The sequence below is a fragment of the Salpingoeca rosetta genome (genome assembly GCF_000188695.1).
Source record: "Salpingoeca rosetta unplaced genomic scaffold supercont1.2, whole genome shotgun sequence".
In the NCBI taxonomy this organism is placed as follows: domain Eukaryota; class Choanoflagellata; order Craspedida; family Salpingoecidae; genus Salpingoeca; species Salpingoeca rosetta.
Genome location: NW_004754932.1, coordinates 712,193 through 733,460, shown reverse-complemented (window position 1 = coordinate 733,460; position 21,268 = coordinate 712,193). Strand labels below are relative to the sequence as shown.

The following is a 21,268-nucleotide window of genomic DNA, read 5'->3' as shown; positions in this document are numbered from 1 at the left end:
CCTTTACTTACCACACACACACAAACACACACACACACACACACACATGTACATACACTCACCCCCCCCCAACACACACACACGCCTGTGTAGACACGTTGCCTTCAAGTTGTCGGACAACACAGTCCATCTCATCTCGCCTCAGCTACCCCTCCGCAAATAGTGAGTACTTGCTTGCCTTGTCCAAGCGCCTTGCGGCTGCACTCGTGATTTTGCACTTGTGTGCGTGCCTCACGTGGTTTTGCTCACCAAACACTGCGCACCATCCCTCATCGACACCAAGTGTCGAGCCCATCCCGCCACGGTTTGAGGGACCCGGTTTCAGCATCGAGGAGTATCTTCGCAACAACGGCCTTCTCGTTGGTCAGTCACAGCAGACAAACGAGAGGATGCTGGGTGGGAGCATGTCCAAATGTATCTGCTTCTGCTTTGCTGGTGCGCTGGCGCTTACGCCACCACAAACTCGTCGTTAAACCACACACACACACACACTCACACACACACACACTCACACACACTCACACACACACACTCACTCACACACACACTCATACACACACACTCACACACCCCTCCTTCTTTTGCAACATCGCGCACGTTGCGCTGATTTGCAGATATGCCCGCGTCGAAAGGGGCAGCAAAAGGGAGCAAAGGGAAAGGGAAAGGAAAGGGAAAAGGAAAGGGCAAGAAGCAGGGCCCAACAGCCGTGTACGTGTTTCACCAGGAGGACCTGCATGAACCCCACCTGCACATGCGGCCGGCGAAGTCGGTGCTCAAGTCTAGCAGCGGCTCGGACACGCACGATGACAGCGAAGGCTACCACGCTGCTGACGACAACGGTCGCAAGAAGCAAGTGCGCAAGAAGAAAAAGAAGAACAAGAACAAGAAAGGCCAACAGGACCAGGCCCACGAAAACGGGCAAGTCCCTGCCGATGTGAACGGCAGCGGCGGACCATCCCGCCATACCGACACCGACGAAGAGGCTGCGGAGGCAGAGGAGCAGTGTGGCAGGGCGGAAGATGCCCAGCACCAGCAGCAAAAGCAACAGCAGAAACAGCAGCAAAAACAGCGAGAGGAAGAAGAGGAGGAGAAGCTGATTCGCGATGGCTGGCAGGTGCAAGGGCGAAAGCAGAAGCGCAAACAAGAGAGCAAGCAGGCGCTACCACACATGCCCCCAGCAGCCGCAGCCGCACCAACGCACACCAAGCTGCAAGGCAACAAGCAGCTGCAAGAAACCGAGCAGCACAGACAGCAGTCGCCACCGCCAAGCGAGAAGCCAGCTCTCGCCAGCAGCAGTGACGCTCGCAGCGAATCAAATACAGAGGTGCAGGACAAGCGTCACAACACTACGGTCACTGACGATGGTGGTGATGGCGATGATGAGCGACCGAGAATGGTGCAGCCTGAGGCGACACCATCACGCCTTCCGCTGCACCAGCGCATGTGGAACCGCCACGCACATGACCACGATGATGATGATGACGATGATGATGATGATGACACGGAGGGAGAGGACGGTGTTGTGGGCGAGATGTCTGACTTGGCGCGGCAGCTTGCACTCGGAGGCCGGGGCGCTGTGTCTGCACCGCGCGCACACACGCAGCGGACACACGCGCGCATGCGCAGCCGCTCGCGCTCGCCGACATCGCCACTGGCGCATCACCAGCGCAGCGCGTGGGGCCACGCGGAGGACGGAGACGACGAAGCTGAAGACGAAGAGGCCCAAGGTCACCACGCTGACGGTCGTGGGGGTGGAGATTCTGCAAGGCGTGAGGCTGCGGAGGAACATGCTGAGCGTGATCAAGAGCGTGATGGCACAGATGACCTTGGCGGGCACAAGACCGTGGATGAAGAGAAGCAGAGTGCCAGTCGCCCCATTGTGGCGCAGGCCGAGAACGCAAACACACCGCCACCAACAAACGCAGCAACAGCAACAGCCGCAACACCACCATCATCCACAGCCACAGTTCCAACAACTACAGCCACGACAGAGGCACCGCTGTCCATCGATGAGCAGTTGCAAGGCAAACCAGTTGCCTTCCTCGTCGAATTCGCCCACCACGATTGGTACGTGTGCGCGTGTGTGCGTTCGTGCGCGTGTGTGCGTTCGTGCGCTTATGTGCGTGGGTGTATGTCGCGAAGGTGAGTTTTTGTTCAGTTCAATAACAACCTCACGTGATGCCTTACCAAACCAACACACCACTCGCGTGCTTGCTGATGACAGGACGGATGAGAACGACAGCGTGCTGCTGTCGCTGTTTCTGGACGCCACGCGCTTCAAGGTGTACTTTGCGCCTGGCGAAGTGTGCGTTCGCTTCAAGTCCTTCAACCCCACCCAGTACAGCACAAGCTGCACACCCAAGACGCCTCTCATGTGGCGCTGCGCCTTGTTCGGTGAGAGCACAAGTCACACGCCCCTTTGTGCAGCGGGGCTGTTACGTTTGCTTTGTCGCACACACTTGACTTGCACACATGACTTGCACACTCAGTCACACTCATTCACACACGCTTGACACACACCGACACACACACACACACACTCTCTCTCACACACACACACTTGACACACACACATATACACACTTGACACACACATACACACACACACACACACCGGCACACTCTCACACACACACACACACACACACACACACACACACACACACACACACACAACACACCCACAACACACACACACACACACACACACACACACACACACACACACATCCGGGCGCCGCTTTGCGCCATAACAACCTCACGTGATGCCTTACCAAACCAACACACCACTCGCGTGCTTGCTGATGACAGGACGGATGAGAACGACAGCGTGCTGCTGTCGCTGTTTCTGGACGCCACGCGCTTCAAGGTGTACTTTGCGCCTGGCGAAGTGTGCGTTCGCTTCAAGTCCTTCAACCCCACCCAGTACAGCACAAGCTGCACACCCAAGACGCCTCTCATGTGGCGCTGCGCCTTGTTCGGTGAGAGCACAAGTCACACGCCCCTTTGTGCAGCGGGGCTGTTACGTTTGCTTTGTCGCACACACTTGACTTGCACACATGACTTGCACACTCAGTCACACTCATTCACACACGCTTGACACACACCGACACACACACACACACACTCTCTCTCACACACACACACTTGACACACACACATATACACACTTGACACACACATACACACACACACACACACCGGCACACTCTCACACACACACACACACACACACACACACACACACACACACACACACACACACACACCCACACACACACACACACACACACACACACACACACACACACACACACACGCACGCACGCACACACCGGCACACTGACTCACTCAATCCCCCTCCCCCTTTCCCACAGCGCGAATCGACCCTGAGGCATCGCGGGTGCTGCCCACCAGCAGAAATGGGGTGGTGAGAATACGACTGGTGAAAGACAAGCAACCACAACAGCAAATACGATGGTCGCAGCTCGAAGGAACAGGCACCGCCACCGCCAACACTGAACACATAGAACCAACTACAGCATCGTCGAGCACAGTCACGGCGCCAACTGCAGCCGTCGAGGAGAAGGGTGACATGTACGCCCTGTTGGAAGAAGTGAGTGGTGAAGTCACGCGAACGGCACAGGCCTTGATGACGCAGAGTGGTGGTGGTGATGGTGCAGCACCAGCCACCGCAACAGCAAGCACCACGACCACAACCAGCAGTACTTCAGTCACGGAAACAATGTCCGCGTTGAGCAACACGGTCGCAGCAGCTGCCAGCAGCACTGTGACAGCCACCACGACGGTGACAAGTCAACGTGCACCTTTGTCGTCCGCAAGTACCAACACGAAGGTACACGCTGAAACGACTACAACAGTGGCAGCGACAGCGACAGCCACTGCGCTTGAAGCCAACGCATCCCTGCGGCAAGACGGCGCCGATGAAGATGAGGCGCAGCTGTTGCCTGTGAGCAAACGCGGCGTGCTGGACCTGTATGCCACCTGGCGCGAGCGGCAGGACTCCATGCGCACTAGGGACACACTCGTACTGCAGCACCACCAGCAGCCGAGCGGCGGGGCAAGCAGCGAAGATGATGGAGATGGCGCATGGGCGGGCCCGACGCGCGTACTCGTTGCGCAGAAGCCGGCCTATGCTGGCATTTCGGGCCTGTTCAATCTCCGCCAGACATGTTTTGTCAACTGCGTGCTGCAGTGCCTGTTCCACAGCGCGGCGTTTGTGGACGCGTTTCGCACCCGGCCCTTGCGAGAGCTTGTGCCGGCGTGGAAGAAGCCAGCAGACAAGAAGCTTGCCGTTGTTCGCGAATTCGTGCGCATCTGTGAGTGTGCTGCAGGCAGGGCATGAGTGTTGTCCTGTCTGCGCGTGACTTGCTCATTCCTGTGTATCTGTGTGACTTGCTTGGTCGTGCATGCTCGCCATCTTTTTCAAATGTACGCGTTGCGCTCTCGTTGCATTCAACCCAGCTCCCGCTTCCTTCCTTGGTCATCATACGCGCCTCCCTTGTGCTAGTTATGCCACCTGCACTCACTTTCCAACACACACACACACAATGTGTCCATGTGCTGCAGGCGAGGAAGTGTGGGAGGCGCTGACGCCCGTGGTGAATGCGCGGGATCTGGTGGTGCACCTGATTCGGGCGGTGCCAGACTTCAACATGCTGATACAGCAGGATGCCCATGAGTTTCTTGAGCTGTTTCTGGACACGCTGCACGAGGGCATGAACAAGGTGCAGAAGAAACCCTATGTGCAGAATAAGGACGTGACGGCCGGCGACAGCGAGCACGAGGCCGCGCTGGAGGTGTGGCGAAATTTCCGCGCCAGGGAGGACTCGCACGTGATTGACGTGTTTCAGGGGCAGCTGCGCTCTTGTGTCACATGCAAGCACTGCAACCACTCCTCCGTCACGTTTGACCCATTCCGGTGCGTGTGCGCGGGTACTTTGGGTGCGACAGCAGTCGTGTATGAGTGCGTGTGTGTGTGCATGTGCGTGTGTGCGTGTGTGTGCACGTGCGTGCGTGTGTGCGTGCACGTGTGCGTGCGTGTGTGCGTGTGTGTGCACGTGTGTGCGTGTGTGTGTGCGTTTATGTGTACGTACGTGCATGTGTAGGTGTGCCTGCCTGCATTGCCCACCAACGGCTTACCTGCCACCATGGTTTTTTGCTCCCTTATGACTATTCTGCACCTCGTTTTGAAGGTCGCTGAGCTTGTCAATCGCTGAGCCGTGCAAACAGAAGATCTTGCACGTCTTTGACACCGATATGTCGCACGTCACGTCTGCGCAAGTGCGCATTCATCCCATGGCAACGGTACGATGTGGTCATGGTGTGCACGGACACCCTTCCTCTCTTACGAACCATGCATCAGGCAACACTCGCCTATCCGCGCGCATGCACATGCACACGCACACGCACGTGTGCATCCACATCCACATGTACACACCACACGCACTCATATTTTGCCCGCTCCCCCTTGTCCACCACACACACACATCATCATCATCATCATCATCATCATCATCATTATCATCATCATCATCATCATCATCATCATCATCATCATCATCATCATCATCATCATCATCATCATCATCATCATCATCATCATCATCATCATCATCATCATCATCGTCATCATCATCACCATCATCATCATCTCCTCTTCCTTCCTTTCATTCTGTTTGCAGGCATCTGAGCTGCTGGCGCAGTGCGGCATCGCGCGAGAAGAGCAGCCTGTGCTTGTGGTGTGCACATCCCAGGGCGAGGTGAAGGACGTGTGCAGCGGTGATGATTGTGTGTACGCTTCTGTCACCCCGACACGGCACTTGTTCGCCTGCTTCCCTCGTCCAACATCCATCGAGCAAGGAGAACAAGAAGAGGATGCGGTAGAGCATGTTGAGGGCAAGCAAGGCACGATCGAGGCGCAGCAGGAGCAGCAGCAGCAGTTGAGTGTGGTGGTGACGACCCGTGCACGCCGTAGTGTGCCGCTGGCCAAGTGCCATGCCTGCGCCACCCTGGCGGAGCACGCGACTGGCGCCTTGAAGCGGTGTGCGCGGTGCAAGCAGGTCTGCTACTGCTCCACGGCGTGTCAGCAGTCGCACTGGCCACAGCACAAGTCCTCCTGTCGTGCAGCAGCACCACAGCCCGTGGGCCGTCCGACCGTGCTCACCCTCACGACTTCAGCGTCTTCATTTGACGCGACCACAGTGAAGCGCGCCCTGGCCTCCAGTGCACGCCAGGCGCTCGCACTGCAACTGCAACAGACAGCGGTGTCGCAGCAGCAGCAGCAGCAACAGCAGCAACAGCCTGCGAACGAGTGCAGCAGCAACAACGCTGACAACGCTGACAACGCTGACAACGCTGAGTGGGATGTGGCTTCGATTGAGGGTTTCCTGGCTGCCCTGAGCAAATCTCGCGCCCAGGTCCGCGTCGCATCAACGACCGACAGGAGCAGCGGCAGCAGCAATAGCAACAGTAGCGGGTCCATGATGGACGTTGACAAGGCGCTTGCCAAAGGGCATGACGCTGTGTGGCAGGCTGTCGTTGACTTTGGCGTTGTCACCGATGCTCCGATTGGCGAGAACCAGCAGCTGCTTGAGTTGGCACTGGCTGCCGCTGCGGGGGACGCGTGCCCGCCGGCACCGGCGTCCTTCTACGATGACGTGACGCTGGAGGAGTGTCTGCGCCAGTTCTCCAAGACGGAGCACCTGGGTGAGCAGGACCACTGGTACTGCAGCAGGTGCAAGAAGCCGCGCCCGGCGACCAAGGAGCTCACCGTGCACCGCGCGCCAAGCACGCTTGTGCTGCAGCTGAAGCGGTTCAAGAAGCCCGGCGAGTCGATGACGCTGATGGACCAGGCGCGGCTGAAGATGGACAACCGGGTGAAGGTGCCGCCCCTGCTGGACATGTCGCACTACGCCTGCGCGTTTGGTGGCGGTGAGGCCGTCTCGCGTGAGGGCAGTTGCTCCCCTGATGTGGTTGGCGACAGTGGCGTTGCCGATGTTGATGGTGATGACAGCGTTGGTGTGGAGGGCAGCGTTTGTGGTGTTGGCGGTGTTGTTGACGGTGGTGACAGTGTTGTTGATGGTGGCGACAGTGGTGGCGTCGCACACAAGACAGCGCCGTCGCCACATATGTATGAATTGTATGGCGTGATTGACCACTATGGCCTGCTTGTTGCTGGCCACTACACTGCGTCTGTTCGCCATGCTTCCAGTGGCAAGTGGTACCGCTTTGATGACGAACACGTGACGCCTCTGCCATCTGTGGATGCCGCGGTCAAAGACCGCTCGGCCGCTTCCATTCTTTTCTTCGTGCGCAAGGATGGTGATGGCCACGGTGAAGCAGATGGAGCACGCGAATAAACACGTGGCAAACTGCAGGCCATGCACATGCACACATGATGTGAGCGCACGACAACCACACATGCACGAACACATGCACACACGTACACGAGTACGAGTGCACTCATTCCCAACAACAACGCCAAATCCTGTTTGCGACAGCACAAAATTCACGCCCGCGTTGAAAGTGTCAATTTTGACAGGTTGCGTCCTGCCGCGAAAATTTCGAACAGCAGCAAACAACCACCATCAACACCACATCCACAAACACACACCACGACATCCACATCCACACACAACCACCTCTGTCGACCACATACATCCATCATGGCTGACGTGTCGACGCCTGCGCCAAAGAGGGACCGTCGCCGAGTGAGCATTGTGGCTCACCGTCGCGCTCTTGGATCACCGCGATCGCCCATGACGCCAGGGGCCAAGTTCCGTGGCAACAACGACAAGCTGGAGAAGCTTGCTCGTCGCCGCTCCATGGCCATGCAAGTGGCAGAGAAGAAGATGAACACCAGCCCCTTCAAAGCACCGCCTCCAAACAACCTCCGGTGTGTGTGTGCGTGTGTGTGTGTGCGTGTGTTTGATTGTGAAGTCGTTTCGTAGCCGTGGTGTGGAGTTGTGTTGTTGCATGTGTCTGTTGATGTGTGCGTATTTGTCGACGTGGGTGATTGTTGTACTTCCTGTTGTGCATAAACTCTTCTTTCTCCCATAGCACCTTGCTAACACACACACACACACACACACACACACACACACACACACGCACGCACACACACGCACGCACACACACACACACACACGCACACACACACACATTCACACACACACATTCACACACACACACACACACGCACACACACACATTCACACACATACCCTTCCGTCATCAAAACAGCGCGGGGGTGCCGCCAAAACCAAACCAAACTGCACAGGTTGCCTCGGGCATGAGTGCCAGCCAACTGACAGACTTGTACGCCAATTGCATCAAGATGTGCAGCGAGAACGTGAGTTTTGGTCTTGACCACGAATGCAATCGCAAGCACTTGCGTGCATGCTCTTGTTTGTATTTGCGTTTCTGCACACATCTGCTGTTCTTGTCGGTTTCACGTGGAACTGAAACATGCCTCGCGCTCGTCATCTCGCCCGACATAACACTTGTTTCTGCTGCCTTTCGTTCACGTGCGCACACTCCTGCGTTGAGACAGAAAATCAACCAAAAGAACTCCTGGGAGCTGCCACTCATCGACTACATCACAGATGTCATGTCTGCACGCCCGGGCGAGCTGACCAACTTTCAGGTCGGTATGATGTATGCGATCGAGGAGTGTATGTGAGTGTGTGAATGAGCGTGTGTGTGGGTGTGCGAGTGTGCGAGTGTGCGAGTGTGCGAGCGCGTGTGAGTGAGTGAGTGTGTGTGTGTGTGTGTGTGTGTGTGAGTGTGAGTGTGTGAGTGTGTGTGCAAGTGTGTGTGATTGATTGGGTACGTGAGTAAGCGAGCAACATATTTGCTGGTGTTTGTGCGAGCCCCATCTTGCTGGACCTGTGTGCGTTGCGTCGCTGTACCGCATCACCGCACCTTCATTCATCGTCGTTGCTGCGATAACTTTGCTCAGATGGCCAGTGTGACGCTGGACGCAAGCGTGAAGATCTACTCTTGCCGTGTCGACTCCATCCATTCAGAGGCGTACAAGGTCCTGGGCGGCATCAGCCGTTCCGATAAGAAGGCAGGGGCCCTCACGGACAACCATGACGACGACGAAGACGATGACGAGAATGGCGGGAAGAAGAAGCGCAAGCGCCGCGTGAGTTGGTTGTCAACTTGCTGCACTCATTTGCTTGTGTGTAGACTGGTGTGCGTACATATTTGCGTTTTGTGTATCTGAATCTGTGTGTGTATGTGAATCTGTGTGTGCATGTGCGTGCGTGTTTGCGGTTGTGACTGATATTGTAGGCCTGTTATTTCCCTTCGTCTTGTCTGAAGCACTGGGTTGCCCATGTACCTCCTTTCTCTCATCCTCTATATGTAACTTTTGGTGCTCCATGAATGATGCTTTCACCATCAACCCTTGTGAAAATGTCAGGCCCGCGCCGTCAACACACTCGAGAGCAACCCAGCCTCGCTCAACGTCAAGAAGTTTGATCTCCAGTTTGACGTGGACCCGCTCTTCAAGCAGGTTTGTGTGCATGCTTGCAACTGCGTTCGTCAGCATCACCCCACATCGACGAAGCACACACACACACATGCACGCATACACACACATGCACACATACACACACACTCACACATACATACACACACATACACACACACTCACACACACACACATGCACACACACACACACAGTCTTTCACTCAGTAACACTCACCACTTGTGATCGTGCACTTGCTGCTCCCACATTGACCAAATGGCAGACCTCTGCTGCGTTTGACGAGGGCGGTGCACGCGGGCTGCTGCTGAACCACCTGACTGTTGATGAGACCGGCACGCTGGTCTTTGACTCGCAGGGTGGCGACTTCAAGTACGACAAGCAGGACCCAGACATTCCCGACGAAGCGTATGAGTCGCTCTTCGGTGAGTCTCGGGCGGCGGCTCTGTGTTGCTGTGCTTGTGCTCCACCATGCTACACCACGCCACGCCATGCTTGCAAGCTCTCAGTGCAACGTGGGATTTGGTGTGAATGAGTGAATTGCTGTTGGTGGACACACTATCGTATGCACACAGCTGGCACACCCGCACCTTACGCTCGCTTGCATTCATGTGTGTTTGAACGAAAAAGGCGAGTGGAAGCAAGAAGTCGAGGACTTTGAGTCGCTGCAGATCTGCCCGAGCTTGGCTGACTTTGTGTTCATGGGTTGGGAGCCCACTGTGAACGGCGGCGGCGACGATGCAGAGACAGTTGGTGCGTGCGACAACAGCAGTGGTAGGGTTGGGCATGCAGTGCGTGTGCACCGCAATCGCTGTGTCATTCTCGAGCAGTGCCAGCCTCAAGGCATTCCACACGACACACCATTTTGTTCTGTGACTACATCAAAATCACACACGCACACTATCACTATCACTGACACGCAAATTGGCACCCACATACTCACCTGTTCCCCGCCCTCACGCACACACACACATGCACACACACTCACACATGCACACACTCACACACACGCACACACGCACGCACACACGCACGCACACACTCGCGCAGCGGTGACAGGGCAGAAGCAGCAGCAGCAACGCGTTCCCGCCACTCCCATGAAGGTCAACATGAATGCCGAGGGTGGCTTCAACCTGAACCAATCAGGTATCAGGAATGCAGCACTGAATGAAATATGCACGCTTAGTCTTCTTGCTCCTCCGTGATATCTGGTACACTGCACGGAGATGGTTGACCTTGGACTCGCGCACTCACGCGTGCTGATATCTGCCTGTGCTGATGGACAGATGATGATGGAGACGACTTTTATGACGCGTTTGCGGATGCGTTTGAGGACACGATGATTGCAGGCGGTGATGACAACAATGTCACTCGCATCGCCGCCCAATCGCGCGCAGCAAAGCCAGCTCTGGTGGGTTCAATCACGTGTGGACAATGTATGTTCATAGGCGACCCATTTGCTTGCATTTACGCACATCCACACACACTTGCACACACATGCACACACATCCATGTACACATACACGCAGCTGTTCCTCACACTGTTATCTCCACCATTGTTCCCTCCTGTTTTTTTCTTTGTCAAGGGTTTGGCGCCCTTTTCCCAGGCAATGACGCTGGCGCTGCAGGATGGGACAACGTCGGAGTACTCGTACTTCAATGAAGCCGCAATGAAGAACTGGGCCGGTCCATCGCACTGGAAATTCCAAAAGAAGACAGGTGCATATGTGTGTATTTGTGTGTGTATGTTTGTGTGTGTGTGTGTGTATTTGTGTGTGTGTGTGTGTTTGTGTGTGTGTGTATTTGTGTTTGTGTTTGTGTGTGTGTGTATTTGTGTTTGTGTGTGTGTGTGTGTGTTTGTGTTTGTGTGTGCGCGTGCGTGTGCGTGTATGTGTGTGCGTGTGTACATTCATGTGCCTTTCATAACCGAGAACGAGAACAGCAGGGTAAACTTCACCATGAACGTGCTAATGCCAGTACCTCACACGGTTTGCTTCTCGCCTCACATGCACGTATGTTGCAGAGAAAAAGGGTGACGACAAAGCGTCCCAGTCAAAGAAGAAGAAGAAGGAAAAGTTCTTCATTGACTTTGATGGCGAGGCACCCGATTGGACAGCGTGCTTTGCCACGAGCAGGGCGGCAACCACGCTTGCCAAAAGCACACTCAGCCGCAAACCTGAGGAGTTCCTGCTCCCAGTTGATGTGCAATACAAGTTGGAGTCGCTCACCAAGCTCTTCACAAACCCAGCCATGCGGGTATGTCGCGCGCGCGTGTGTGTATTTGTGTGTGTGTGCGTGCGTGTGCGTGTGTGTTTGTGTGTGTGTGTGTGTGTTGTGTGTGTGTGCGTGTGTGTGCGTGTTTGCGACAATGAACGTGTGGAGGGAATCGTCGAGGGGACTGCAGCAATGTGTCCGTGCTCAGCCACACCACGTCAATGTTAGCTTCCTCACCACGACCATGTGCTGCATCGACACATGTGCAGATTGTTCGCAAGAGCGACGACGCCTCGGACGATTACAGCGGCGGCGACGCGCAATGGTGAGAGAGGTCACATGACGGCGGCAGTGTTGTTGGAGAGCGTAAACGTTTCAACTCATGTCCAAACCAAATGGAAAACGTGGATGTTCAAACATGGTGCAGTGCACTGGCATTTCTCGTGCTGGGCTACGTTCTTCTTCTTCTTCTTCTTCTTCTTCTTCTTCTTCTTCTTCTTCTTGCTCTCATTGCATGTTCGGCATTTCTCCTCGTGTACACGCATGACAGGTATGACTACAACAACCCGAACGACGCCAACAACTTTTGTGGATTTGGTGACGGTACGATCTCACATGCGCAACACCACCCAACAGCTTGCTTTCTGCCGAGACTCTTGTTCGACGAGTGCACCCAACTCACTCACTCACACTCTCTGACTGCCTCTTTCTCGTTCATTCACACACACACTCACAAACACACACGCACGCACACGCACACGCACACTCACTCCCTCACACTCACACACTCATTCACACACTCACTTACGCGCCATCTACCGCTTTGCGGCGCGGTTGGTGATAGGAGCCGCGTTTGCTGAGCACGAGGATGATGGCGCGGACTTTGGCGGTGATGACGGCGCTGACAACTGGAGCGATACAGAGCAAGCGCAAGGGCCAGCACGCGGGCTTGAGCCTGGCGAAAGTGGAGCTCATGCAGGCAACATATCTGCACTGTTGCAGCGCGCACGCCCATCCCAATTCTCCCTCATTGACGAGCCAACAAAGGCACAAAAGGTGCGTGCGTGTGTGTGTGCGTGTGCGTGCGTGCGTGTGTGTATGTGTGTGCAGGCTGTTTTATCGTGCTGGGTTGGCGAGTCACTTTCTGTATTGTGGGGATCAAGGTTGTTGCTGTAACAGGTGCCCTAACCCTTCTGCCCACATGACTGCATCATTTCTCCTTCTCCTTCTTCTTCTTCTTCTTCTTCGTCTTCTTCTTCTTCTTCTTCTTCTCTTCTTCTTCTTCTTCTTCTTCTTCTTCTTCTTCTTCTTCTTCTTCTTCTTCTTCTTCTTCTTCTTCTTCTTCTTCTTCTTCTTCTTCTTCTTCTTCTTCTTCTTCTTCTTCTTCTTCTTCTTCTTCTTCTTCTTCTTCTTCTTCTTCTTCTTCTTCTTCTTCTTCTTCTTCTTCTTCTTCTTCTTCTTCTTCTTCTTCTTCTTCTTCTTCTTCTTCTTCTTCTTCTTCTTCTTCTTCTTCTTCTTCTTCTTCTTCTTCTTCTTCTTCTTCTTCTTCGTCCTCCTTTTTCTAGATCCACATCAACTATGCCAAACAAGCCAAGCGCATTAATGTGAAGCAAGTCAAGTCCTCCATGTGGTCAAAGCTGACGACGGCGCCGGAAGAGCATGACGATCAGGTGTGGCACGTGTGTATGTGTATGTGGGGTGTACTTGTGTGTGTACGTGTGCGTGTGTGTATGTGTGTATGTGTGTGTTCGTTGTGTTTGGCGCTGCCTGTTGGCAATGCGCAACAATGCCTGTGTTCACGCTTGGTGGTAGTTTGGTTCTTTTCCTTCGTGGCTGACATGATATGTGTTGCGTGTTTCTTGGGGACGGCGTTCAGGAGAACGGCGAGAGCAGTCACAACGTGGTTGAGTCCGCGTACGGACAGAAGTTCACGGACGTCACAAAGCAGCAGTCGTTTGCCGAGATTGTTAGCGGTACGTCACGGCTAGAAGCTCACGTCTTCTTCTCTCTCATACACACCAACCAAACACGTTCAATGCGCAGCAATTCCCATTTCACTGCACTGCGTGCCTGCCCCTGTCTGGCGGTCCTTTCTTTCTCTTTCATTCCGCCTTGCCCTGCTTTGTCATTCCGTTTTGCCCTCCTCCCTCCCTCTGTCTCCCCTCCTCTCTCTCTCTCTCTCACACACACCTTCACACACACACACACACACACTCACACCTTCACACACACACACACACACACTTACACACTTACACTCACACTCACACACTCACACCTTCACACACACATTCACATACTTACACACTTCCACTCACACATACTCTCTCCCTTGCTTTTCCCCTCTCTCTGCCTGCAGACGTGCCGAAAATGGTTCCGCAACAAATGGGCGAGCAGCTCTCTGTGCCCATCATGTTTGTGTGCTTGCTTCACCTGGCCAATGAGAAGCATCTCAAGATCACGGGCGACACCACTGACGCCCTCAGCATGGACGACCTCGCCATCATCCAAGGCTGAAGTGTGCGCGTGTGCGTATGTGTGTGCATGTGTGAGTATGTGTGTGTATGTATGTGTGTGCATGTGTGCATGTGTGCGTGTGTGCGTGTGTGTGTTGAAACTGCCTTGCTTGCTTGCTGTCGTTCTGTGCGTCTCTTTGAGTGTGTCCGCGTTACAAAGTCATGCGAAAGTAGCCACGCAGTGAGGCAGTGACGCGAGTCGTGTCTGGATGCTTGTGCTGCTACTTCATGTTGGCTTCCTTTCTTCGCTTCCTTTCTTCGCTTCCTTTGTCTTCTACTGTTGCGTGTTGTGGCAACCAGAGTGCAGAAAATTTGGTGTATCTTCATACAAATTTAAACTCGTCTTTGTGTCACAAGCCACGCCCACCGCCAGCCAGTGCCCGCACTTTCCTCTCCCTCTCGTGTCCAGCAAAGCACCCGTCCTTCTTTCCTTCCTTGCTCAACCTAACAAGCCCCCAAAGATGGCCGAGAGCTTCAACCACGGCTATGCCGGCGGGATGCGCAAGCCCCGCAAGTACAACATCGAGAACACCAACATTGCCATGCTTGGCACCGACCTGGAGAAGGCTGTTCGCCAGCAGGCCGCCGAGACGGAGAAGGCCGTACGTTGTGTGGTGCTGTTGTGTGTTGTGTTGTTTGTAGCGTGTTGTCGCATGTTGTGTTGGTGTGTGCTGTTGTGTGTTGTGTTGTTTGTAGCGTGGTGTGTTGCTATGTGTTGTGTTGTTGTGTTGTTGTGTGTCCTGTTGTTGTTGTGTTGTTGTGTGTCCTGTTGTTGTGTCGTTTTGTATTCATGTGGTCGTTAGGTTTGAAACTGCCTTGATGCGCTGTTGGTGAGAATGCGTGACACGACTGTGAACACAGGCGTGCAAGTTGTTTGTTTCGCTCACATTTTTTTTGCTCCACTTGCTTGGTGTGATGATGGCAGTGGCAGCAAGTCAACACCAAGAAGCCCACCTTGATGGTGTGGCGCATTGAGCAGTTCAAGGTCGTGGCCGTGGACAAGGAAGACTACGGCACCTTTTACGATGGTGACTCGTACATCATCCTCCACTCGTACTTCAAGGACGGCCAGGGCGCCCTCGTGTACGACGTACGTCAACGTGGATCTCGTGCTCTGTCTATCCTGCTGTTGTCGCCACTGTCGTTATCATCGGCATGTCAGTGGCTGTCATGTGCTCCTCCTTGCTCTGGCAATACATGGCTGCTGCCCTTCAGCTCGTTGCAACGACCACACACACACACACACACACACACATACGTACACACTCACACTCAATCACACACCCTCACACACACTCACACTCAATCACACATCCACACACACACCCTCACACACACACACTCACATACGTACTCACACACTCACTCACACGTTTGCTTGCTTGCCTTTCGTGCTTCAGATCCACTTCTGGATCGGCTCGCAGAGCTCCCAGGACGAGTACGGCACTGCCGCCTACAAGACGGTGCGTTGCTTGCCATTGGTGCCGTTGTCATGCTGCGGGTAATTTGCTGTGTGACACAGCCCAATGAAAGGTGCAGCTTGATTGAAGGTACAGCGCCCCTTTATACCCCCATCCTCCCTTTTGGGTTGCTTCCACATGCTTTGTTCCCCCCCCCAACCTGTCCCCACCACACCTCGCCTCCCGTTCTCATTCCATGCATGTCTCGCGCGCACATGCAAACAGGTTGAGCTTGACGACTTCCTTGGCGGCAAGGCGTGCCAATACCGCGAGGTGCAGGACCACGAGAGCCGCCGCTTCAAGTCCATCTTCCGCAGCATCATCGTCATGGAGGGCGGAGTCAGTAAGTCGACAGTTGCTCTCGAACGAGTTCACTGCTGTTGTACGTGCCGTCCTCATGCCATGATGACACTGCAGACTTTTGTTTTTGACTCAACATCATGTCACGCCCGCTCTTCACCTCTCCTCCGCTGTCAGCACTGCAGTGCTTTGCGTCATCACTTCAGCCGCTCACACCCTGCTGTTTCTTCACTCCACTTGCACCCGACCTGCGTCATGCTCTTCTCCTTGCCGTCTTCTCTCCCTCCCTCGTTTCCATCCAACACCCCTCCTCTCCTCTGCAGAGAGCGGGTTCCGCCACGTGAAGCCGCGCGAGTACCGCAACCGCCTGCTGCACATCAAGGGCAAGCTCAACACCATCGCCATGGAGGTTGCAATCTCCTGCGACTCGCTCAACGCCGGCGACTCGTTTGTCTTTGACGCGGGCCTCAACCTGTACGTGTGGCACGGCAAGAACGCAGGCATCATGGAGAAGACCAAGGCTGCAAACCTCGCGCAGGCGCTGGATGATTCGCGCGGCGGTATGGCCGTCCGCCACGTCTTTGACCAGGACGACCGCGACCACGACTTCTTCAAGGCCATGGGCGTCGAGAAGGGTGAGCCCCACGGAGCTGGAAGAGAGGGAGAGTGGTGGTGTGTGTGTGTGTGGGGGGGGGGGGTAGGTGTCTGTCTAGCGTGCGTGTGCGTGTGATCGTGTGATCGCGCGTGTGTATGCGTGAGTGTGTGAGACTCTGTGCTTCTGTTTCATGTGTGCGAAGAGCGTCGTGTGCATGCACCTCACATCTCAACAACAATGTCATCCACCCCCCCTGCCTCTTCCTCATCCCTCTTCTCTCCCACACGGACACGTGCAGGCGCGATCAAGGACAAGGACGAGGGCGGCAGCGATGCGCAGGTGACGATTGGCGAGAAGCGGCTGTTGCGGCTGTCGGACAGCGGCGGGTCCCTGCAGATGAACGAGGTGGCCAAGGGCGACGACATTCGTCGCGACATGCTCAACACCAAGGACGTCTTCATCCTCGGTGCGACACCCCATGCGTCGTGTTTGACGTTGGTTTCTGTGGTCTGCTTGTGAGGTGTGTTGTGTGCGTGTGTGTGTGTGTGTGTGTGTGTGTGTGTGTGTGTGTGTGTGTGTGTGTGTGTGTGTGTGCGTGTGTGCGTGTGTTGCACTTTGTGTGCATGTGCATTCCTTTTTGTGCGTGCGCTTTGTTGTGCGTGTGCCCTTTGTTGTGCGTGCGTGAGTGTGCGTGTGAGGTGAGCATGAGCACCTTGCCTTCATCGACGCCGTGTGCATGCGCAATCCCCGTTCCTCACACATGTACCCAAACATACTGGCCACGGCGTGTGTGGGTGCAGACGACGGGTACGAGATTATGGTGTGGGTTGGCCTTGAGGCGAGCATGGAGGAGCGGCGCCAGGCCCTCAACCGCGCAGCGGAGTACCTCAAGAGCAACGGCAAGCCCATGACCACCCCAATCTCAAAGATCTACGAGGGCGGCGAGAACGAGGTGTGTGTGTGTATATTTGAGGCTACCTCGGTTCTTAATGGTTCATTGACCAATGTTCCCTTCCTCTTCGTCTTCCTCACCACCACCACCACCACCAACCACCACCACCACCACCATTGCAGCTGTTTGAGGCTGCGTTTGAGGTTGGCGTGCGGTCTGGCGGCGACGCGGAGGCGATTGCCAACGCGTCTCGCTCCAAGGCCGTTGCCAGCAGCGCAACCGCCGGGTACAAGGGCTCTGGCGGGCCCGGCACCGTCGTCGACATGGACGCCCTCTACAAGTGAGACTTGCGCTGCATGTCTGGACGGGAGTGAGAGCGGGGGCAGAGGGGTATGTGTCGTCAGTTTGCGTATGGGCGCTCACTATCAGCTCCATTTTGTTGTTCACGCACTCACTCACTCACTCACTCACTCACTCACTCACTCACTCACTCTCTCACTCACTCACGCACTCACGCACTCACTCACTCACTCACTCACTCACTCACTCACTCACTCACGCACTCACTCACTCACGCACTCACGCACTCACTCTCTTCCCTCTATCCACGCACCCGACATACACACTCGCACTGCCCTTTCTCCGTTGTCCACTGCAGCCAGAACGGGGTCGACCCTGCCCAGTGGGGCGGACGCGGCAAGGCGCCCTCGCTGTATGCGCTTGAACTGCAGGCAAAGAAGGCCGGCGCATACAGCCCCACGTCCGGGTGGGTCTCTGGCCACACCCAGCGCGAGCGGCAGCTGAAGCAGGCGCGCATTGCTGAGCTTGAGCAGCACTACGCCGCCAACCGCAAGGCCCGCTCGGAGTCTGGTGACACCTCTTTTGCCAGCGTCAAGCCGTTTATCAACTTTGACCCAAAGGCCGACGCCATGAAAGTGCGCAAGGCCATCAAGGGCCTCGGTACGTCACATGTTCATTTGTTTGTGTGTTTGAATGCGTATGTGTTTGTGTTTGAATGTGTGCGTGTGTTTGAACGTGTGCGTGCATGTTTTGTGTTTGAATGTGTGTGTGTGTGTGTGTGTGTGTGTGTGTCCGTGCCTGTTTGAATATGTGTGTGTGTAGACGGTGCGCTTCTTACCTCGCTGTGTGTATGAGAGCGTTTTGACACACACCTTGTCGACCTCACTTTTTGCTGTCGTGACACTTCAACATCCCTTGCATCATGTCGTCAGGCACGAACGAGAAGGTGCTGATCCAGATTTTCAGCCGTCGGACAATCGACCAGCGCGCTGCCATCTCCGGCGCATACTTTGCCAACTTCGACCGCGTACGAACCACCCGCACATGCGGACTTGCTCATGCTCTGCACGCGCTCGTGGAAGCACATCATGCATATTCATTAATGCACTTTCTTGTTGCTTGCCAACTGATGACCACCGCGTCTTTCGACGTTAACACACACATGCATATACGCACACACACACACACACGCGCGCACACACACACACGTACGACACGAATCAGGACCTTGAGGCGGACCTGCGCAGCGACACGGGCGGCAACTTCCGCACGGCGCTGCTGGCGCTCATCATGAACGAGTCCGAGCGTCTCGCCTACTTTGTCTACAAGAGCATGAAGGTGCGAGCGTGATAAACGTGAGCTGGCGTGCACGTGGTGGTGGAGAGGTTACTGGCACTGGCCTGCATGCGTGCATGTGTGCCACGATCACATCACAGTCACCACGCCGAAACATCGCCACAGCCGCTCTTTTCAACAGACACAACAGACACACACCCAAGCGCACGAAATCTGTTCACCATTCACCTTCTCCTTCCATCTGCCACACCACCGCTACCAATCACCACTGCAGGGCTGGGGTACGGAGGAGAACCTCCTCATTGACATTCTGTGCACGCGCGAGTCTGACGAGATTGTCAAGATCCACGAGGCCTACCACGCCCGCTACCCAGACCGCGACCTCGAGAAGGGTATGTGTGTGCGCGTGTGTCTTGTTGTTTGCTGCGTACGTGTTGTTTCATCTGCGTGTGTGGCAGTTTGCTTTCCGATCATCCTTTTCTGTCCTTGTTGCATCCGTTTCTGCCCTGCACCTCACCCCAACCGCCACATCACATCTCAATCTTCACACCACCACGCCACCATCACCACCGCCACCACCGCCAACACAACTGCCACTGTGCGCAGACATCACGGCTGACACGAGCGGGGACTTCCGGCGTGTGCTGATGGCGATTCTCAAGTGCAACCGCGCCCCCGTGCAGTCCGAGGTTGACGCGGAGGCTGCCCGCGCAGACGCTGAGATCCTCTACAAGGCCGGTGCGTGCCGCGCGCGTGTGTGTACATGTGCGTGTGTTTGTTTGTTTGTTTGTTTGTTTGTTTGTTTGTTTGTTTGTTTGTTTGTTTGTTTGTTTGTTTGTTTGTTTGTTTGTTTGTTAGGGTTAGGGTTAGTGTGTGTGTGTGTGTGTGTTCGTTTGCTTGTTTTTGTTTGTTCGTTTGTGTTCTTCTCATCATACAAACGGTTTACTACGTCACTGTACACAACACACGCACAACCCCCTGTCCTGCCCCGAGCTCACTCAACTTCTTACTCACCCCCCCCCCCCCAAAAAAAAACGTCCCATCCGCACTACCCTCCCCACCACCAGGCGAGAAGAAGTGGTTTGGCACGGACGAGTCCAAGTTCATTGAGATTCTGAGCGAGCGCAGCTTCCCGCAGATCAAGGCTATTGTCGACGCCTATGAGGGCATGAGCAAGCGCAGTCTGCGCGGCGCCCTCAAGTCTGAGCTCAGCGGCGACTTCAAGAACGCCTGCCTCGCCATTGTCGACTACGCGTGCGACCCGAGCTTCTACGTGTGCCGCCGCCTGTACCAGACCATGAAGGGCTGGGGCACCTCTGACTGGGCACTCATCAACTTCATTGTCGACCACTGCGAGGTTGGTGTGGTTGGTTGGCTGGTGTGGTTGTGGTTTGGTTGCTGTGGTTGGCTGGCTGGTTGGTTGCTTTGGTTTGGTGGCTATATTTCTTGTTCACCCCTTCCGCCTTCCTTTGCTCCGCTCTGCTCCACTCATTCCACCCTCTCCCCCACTCTGTGTCTTGTGTGTGTGTTTGCAGCGCGACATGGATCTCATCAAGGAGCGCTACCCCGGCGTTGTGTCCGAGATTTCATCGGATGGCAAGCCCCGCTTCCTCGGAGAGATGATTCGCGGCGACACCGGCGGTGAGCACAGCATGTTTTGTTGTTTTCCCGCAAGCTGGCACCACGTGCTCGTTTGGCGTGGCCATGCCTCTTTCCACTTTGGCTTGCCGTGCTTTCTTGCTTCATGCATTCGTCTGCTTGCGAAATCAACCATCAAGCATCACGACTCACACACCCCTGTTTTGTTTTGTTTGCATTGTTGTTTTGGCTCGCAGGCAACTACCGCAAGCTCCTCCTCGCCCTCATTGGCGAGGGCACCGTGGCGTGAGCCATCCAATGCAAATCCACACTCACAACTTCAACCAATGACCCACAACATGCACAAACAACAACATACACGTCCATCTTCTGCTTCTTGCTTTTTGGTTCTGTTTGGTTTGCTGTTTCTGTCACATCTTCCATAAACTTTCGTAACCGGCTTGAAATTCGTATTTGCGCGCCATCCCAAATTCGAGTGTGGTGGTTGTGCGGGGATGGTGAGAGTGAGGGTGCCAGCACACATCGCGTTGAAGGAACCAGCCAACCAGCAAGCGAGCGAGCCAGCGAGCCAGCAATCA

General features: G+C 55.1%; 3 protein-coding genes across 3 annotated transcripts in view; all 3 read left to right on the top strand.

Annotated features, from left to right (window-relative positions):
• Positions 1-7,413, top strand: part of PTSG_00738 (uncharacterized protein) — an 8,487-nt gene extending 1,074 nt beyond the window's left edge. Inside the window, exons 4-11 of the mRNA XM_004998147.1 lie at positions 94-162; positions 284-363; positions 615-2,067; positions 2,225-2,394; positions 3,378-4,340; positions 4,591-4,942; positions 5,217-5,328; positions 5,706-7,413. Of these exons, the coding sequence (XP_004998204.1) occupies positions 94-162; positions 284-363; positions 615-2,067; positions 2,225-2,394; positions 3,378-4,340; positions 4,591-4,942; positions 5,217-5,328; positions 5,706-7,382 (4,876 nt within the window). The 3' untranslated portion in view covers positions 7,383-7,413. The remainder of the gene's footprint in view (positions 1-93; positions 163-283; positions 364-614; positions 2,068-2,224; positions 2,395-3,377; positions 4,341-4,590; positions 4,943-5,216; positions 5,329-5,705) is intronic.
• Positions 7,414-7,541: 128 nt separating this feature from the next.
• On the top strand, positions 7,542-14,598 carry PTSG_11637 (uncharacterized protein). Its single transcript, XM_004998146.1, has 17 exons — positions 7,542-7,918; positions 8,266-8,374; positions 8,576-8,668; positions 8,984-9,172; positions 9,452-9,544; positions 9,784-9,943; positions 10,149-10,271; positions 10,569-10,664; positions 10,805-10,929; positions 11,105-11,237; positions 11,542-11,774; positions 12,002-12,057; positions 12,283-12,335; positions 12,577-12,788; positions 13,298-13,402; positions 13,609-13,705; positions 14,092-14,598. Exons 1-17 carry the CDS (start codon positions 7,689-7,691, stop codon positions 14,247-14,249), a joined length of 2,265 nt encoding a protein of 754 aa, XP_004998203.1. The 5' UTR covers positions 7,542-7,688; the 3' UTR covers positions 14,250-14,598.
• PTSG_11636 (uncharacterized protein) lies at positions 14,598-21,130 on the top strand. The gene is made up of 16 exons (XM_004998145.1): positions 14,598-14,850; positions 15,174-15,338; positions 15,649-15,711; positions 15,934-16,051; positions 16,332-16,643; positions 16,902-17,069; positions 17,404-17,555; positions 17,678-17,835; positions 18,154-18,455; positions 18,728-18,822; positions 19,020-19,133; positions 19,366-19,483; positions 19,698-19,829; positions 20,159-20,448; positions 20,627-20,732; positions 20,927-21,130. The coding sequence occupies exons 1-16, from the start codon at positions 14,710-14,712 to the stop codon at positions 20,977-20,979; spliced, it is 2,487 nt and encodes an 828-aa protein (XP_004998202.1). The 5' UTR covers positions 14,598-14,709; the 3' UTR covers positions 20,980-21,130.
• Positions 21,131-21,268: the final 138 nt, after the last annotated feature.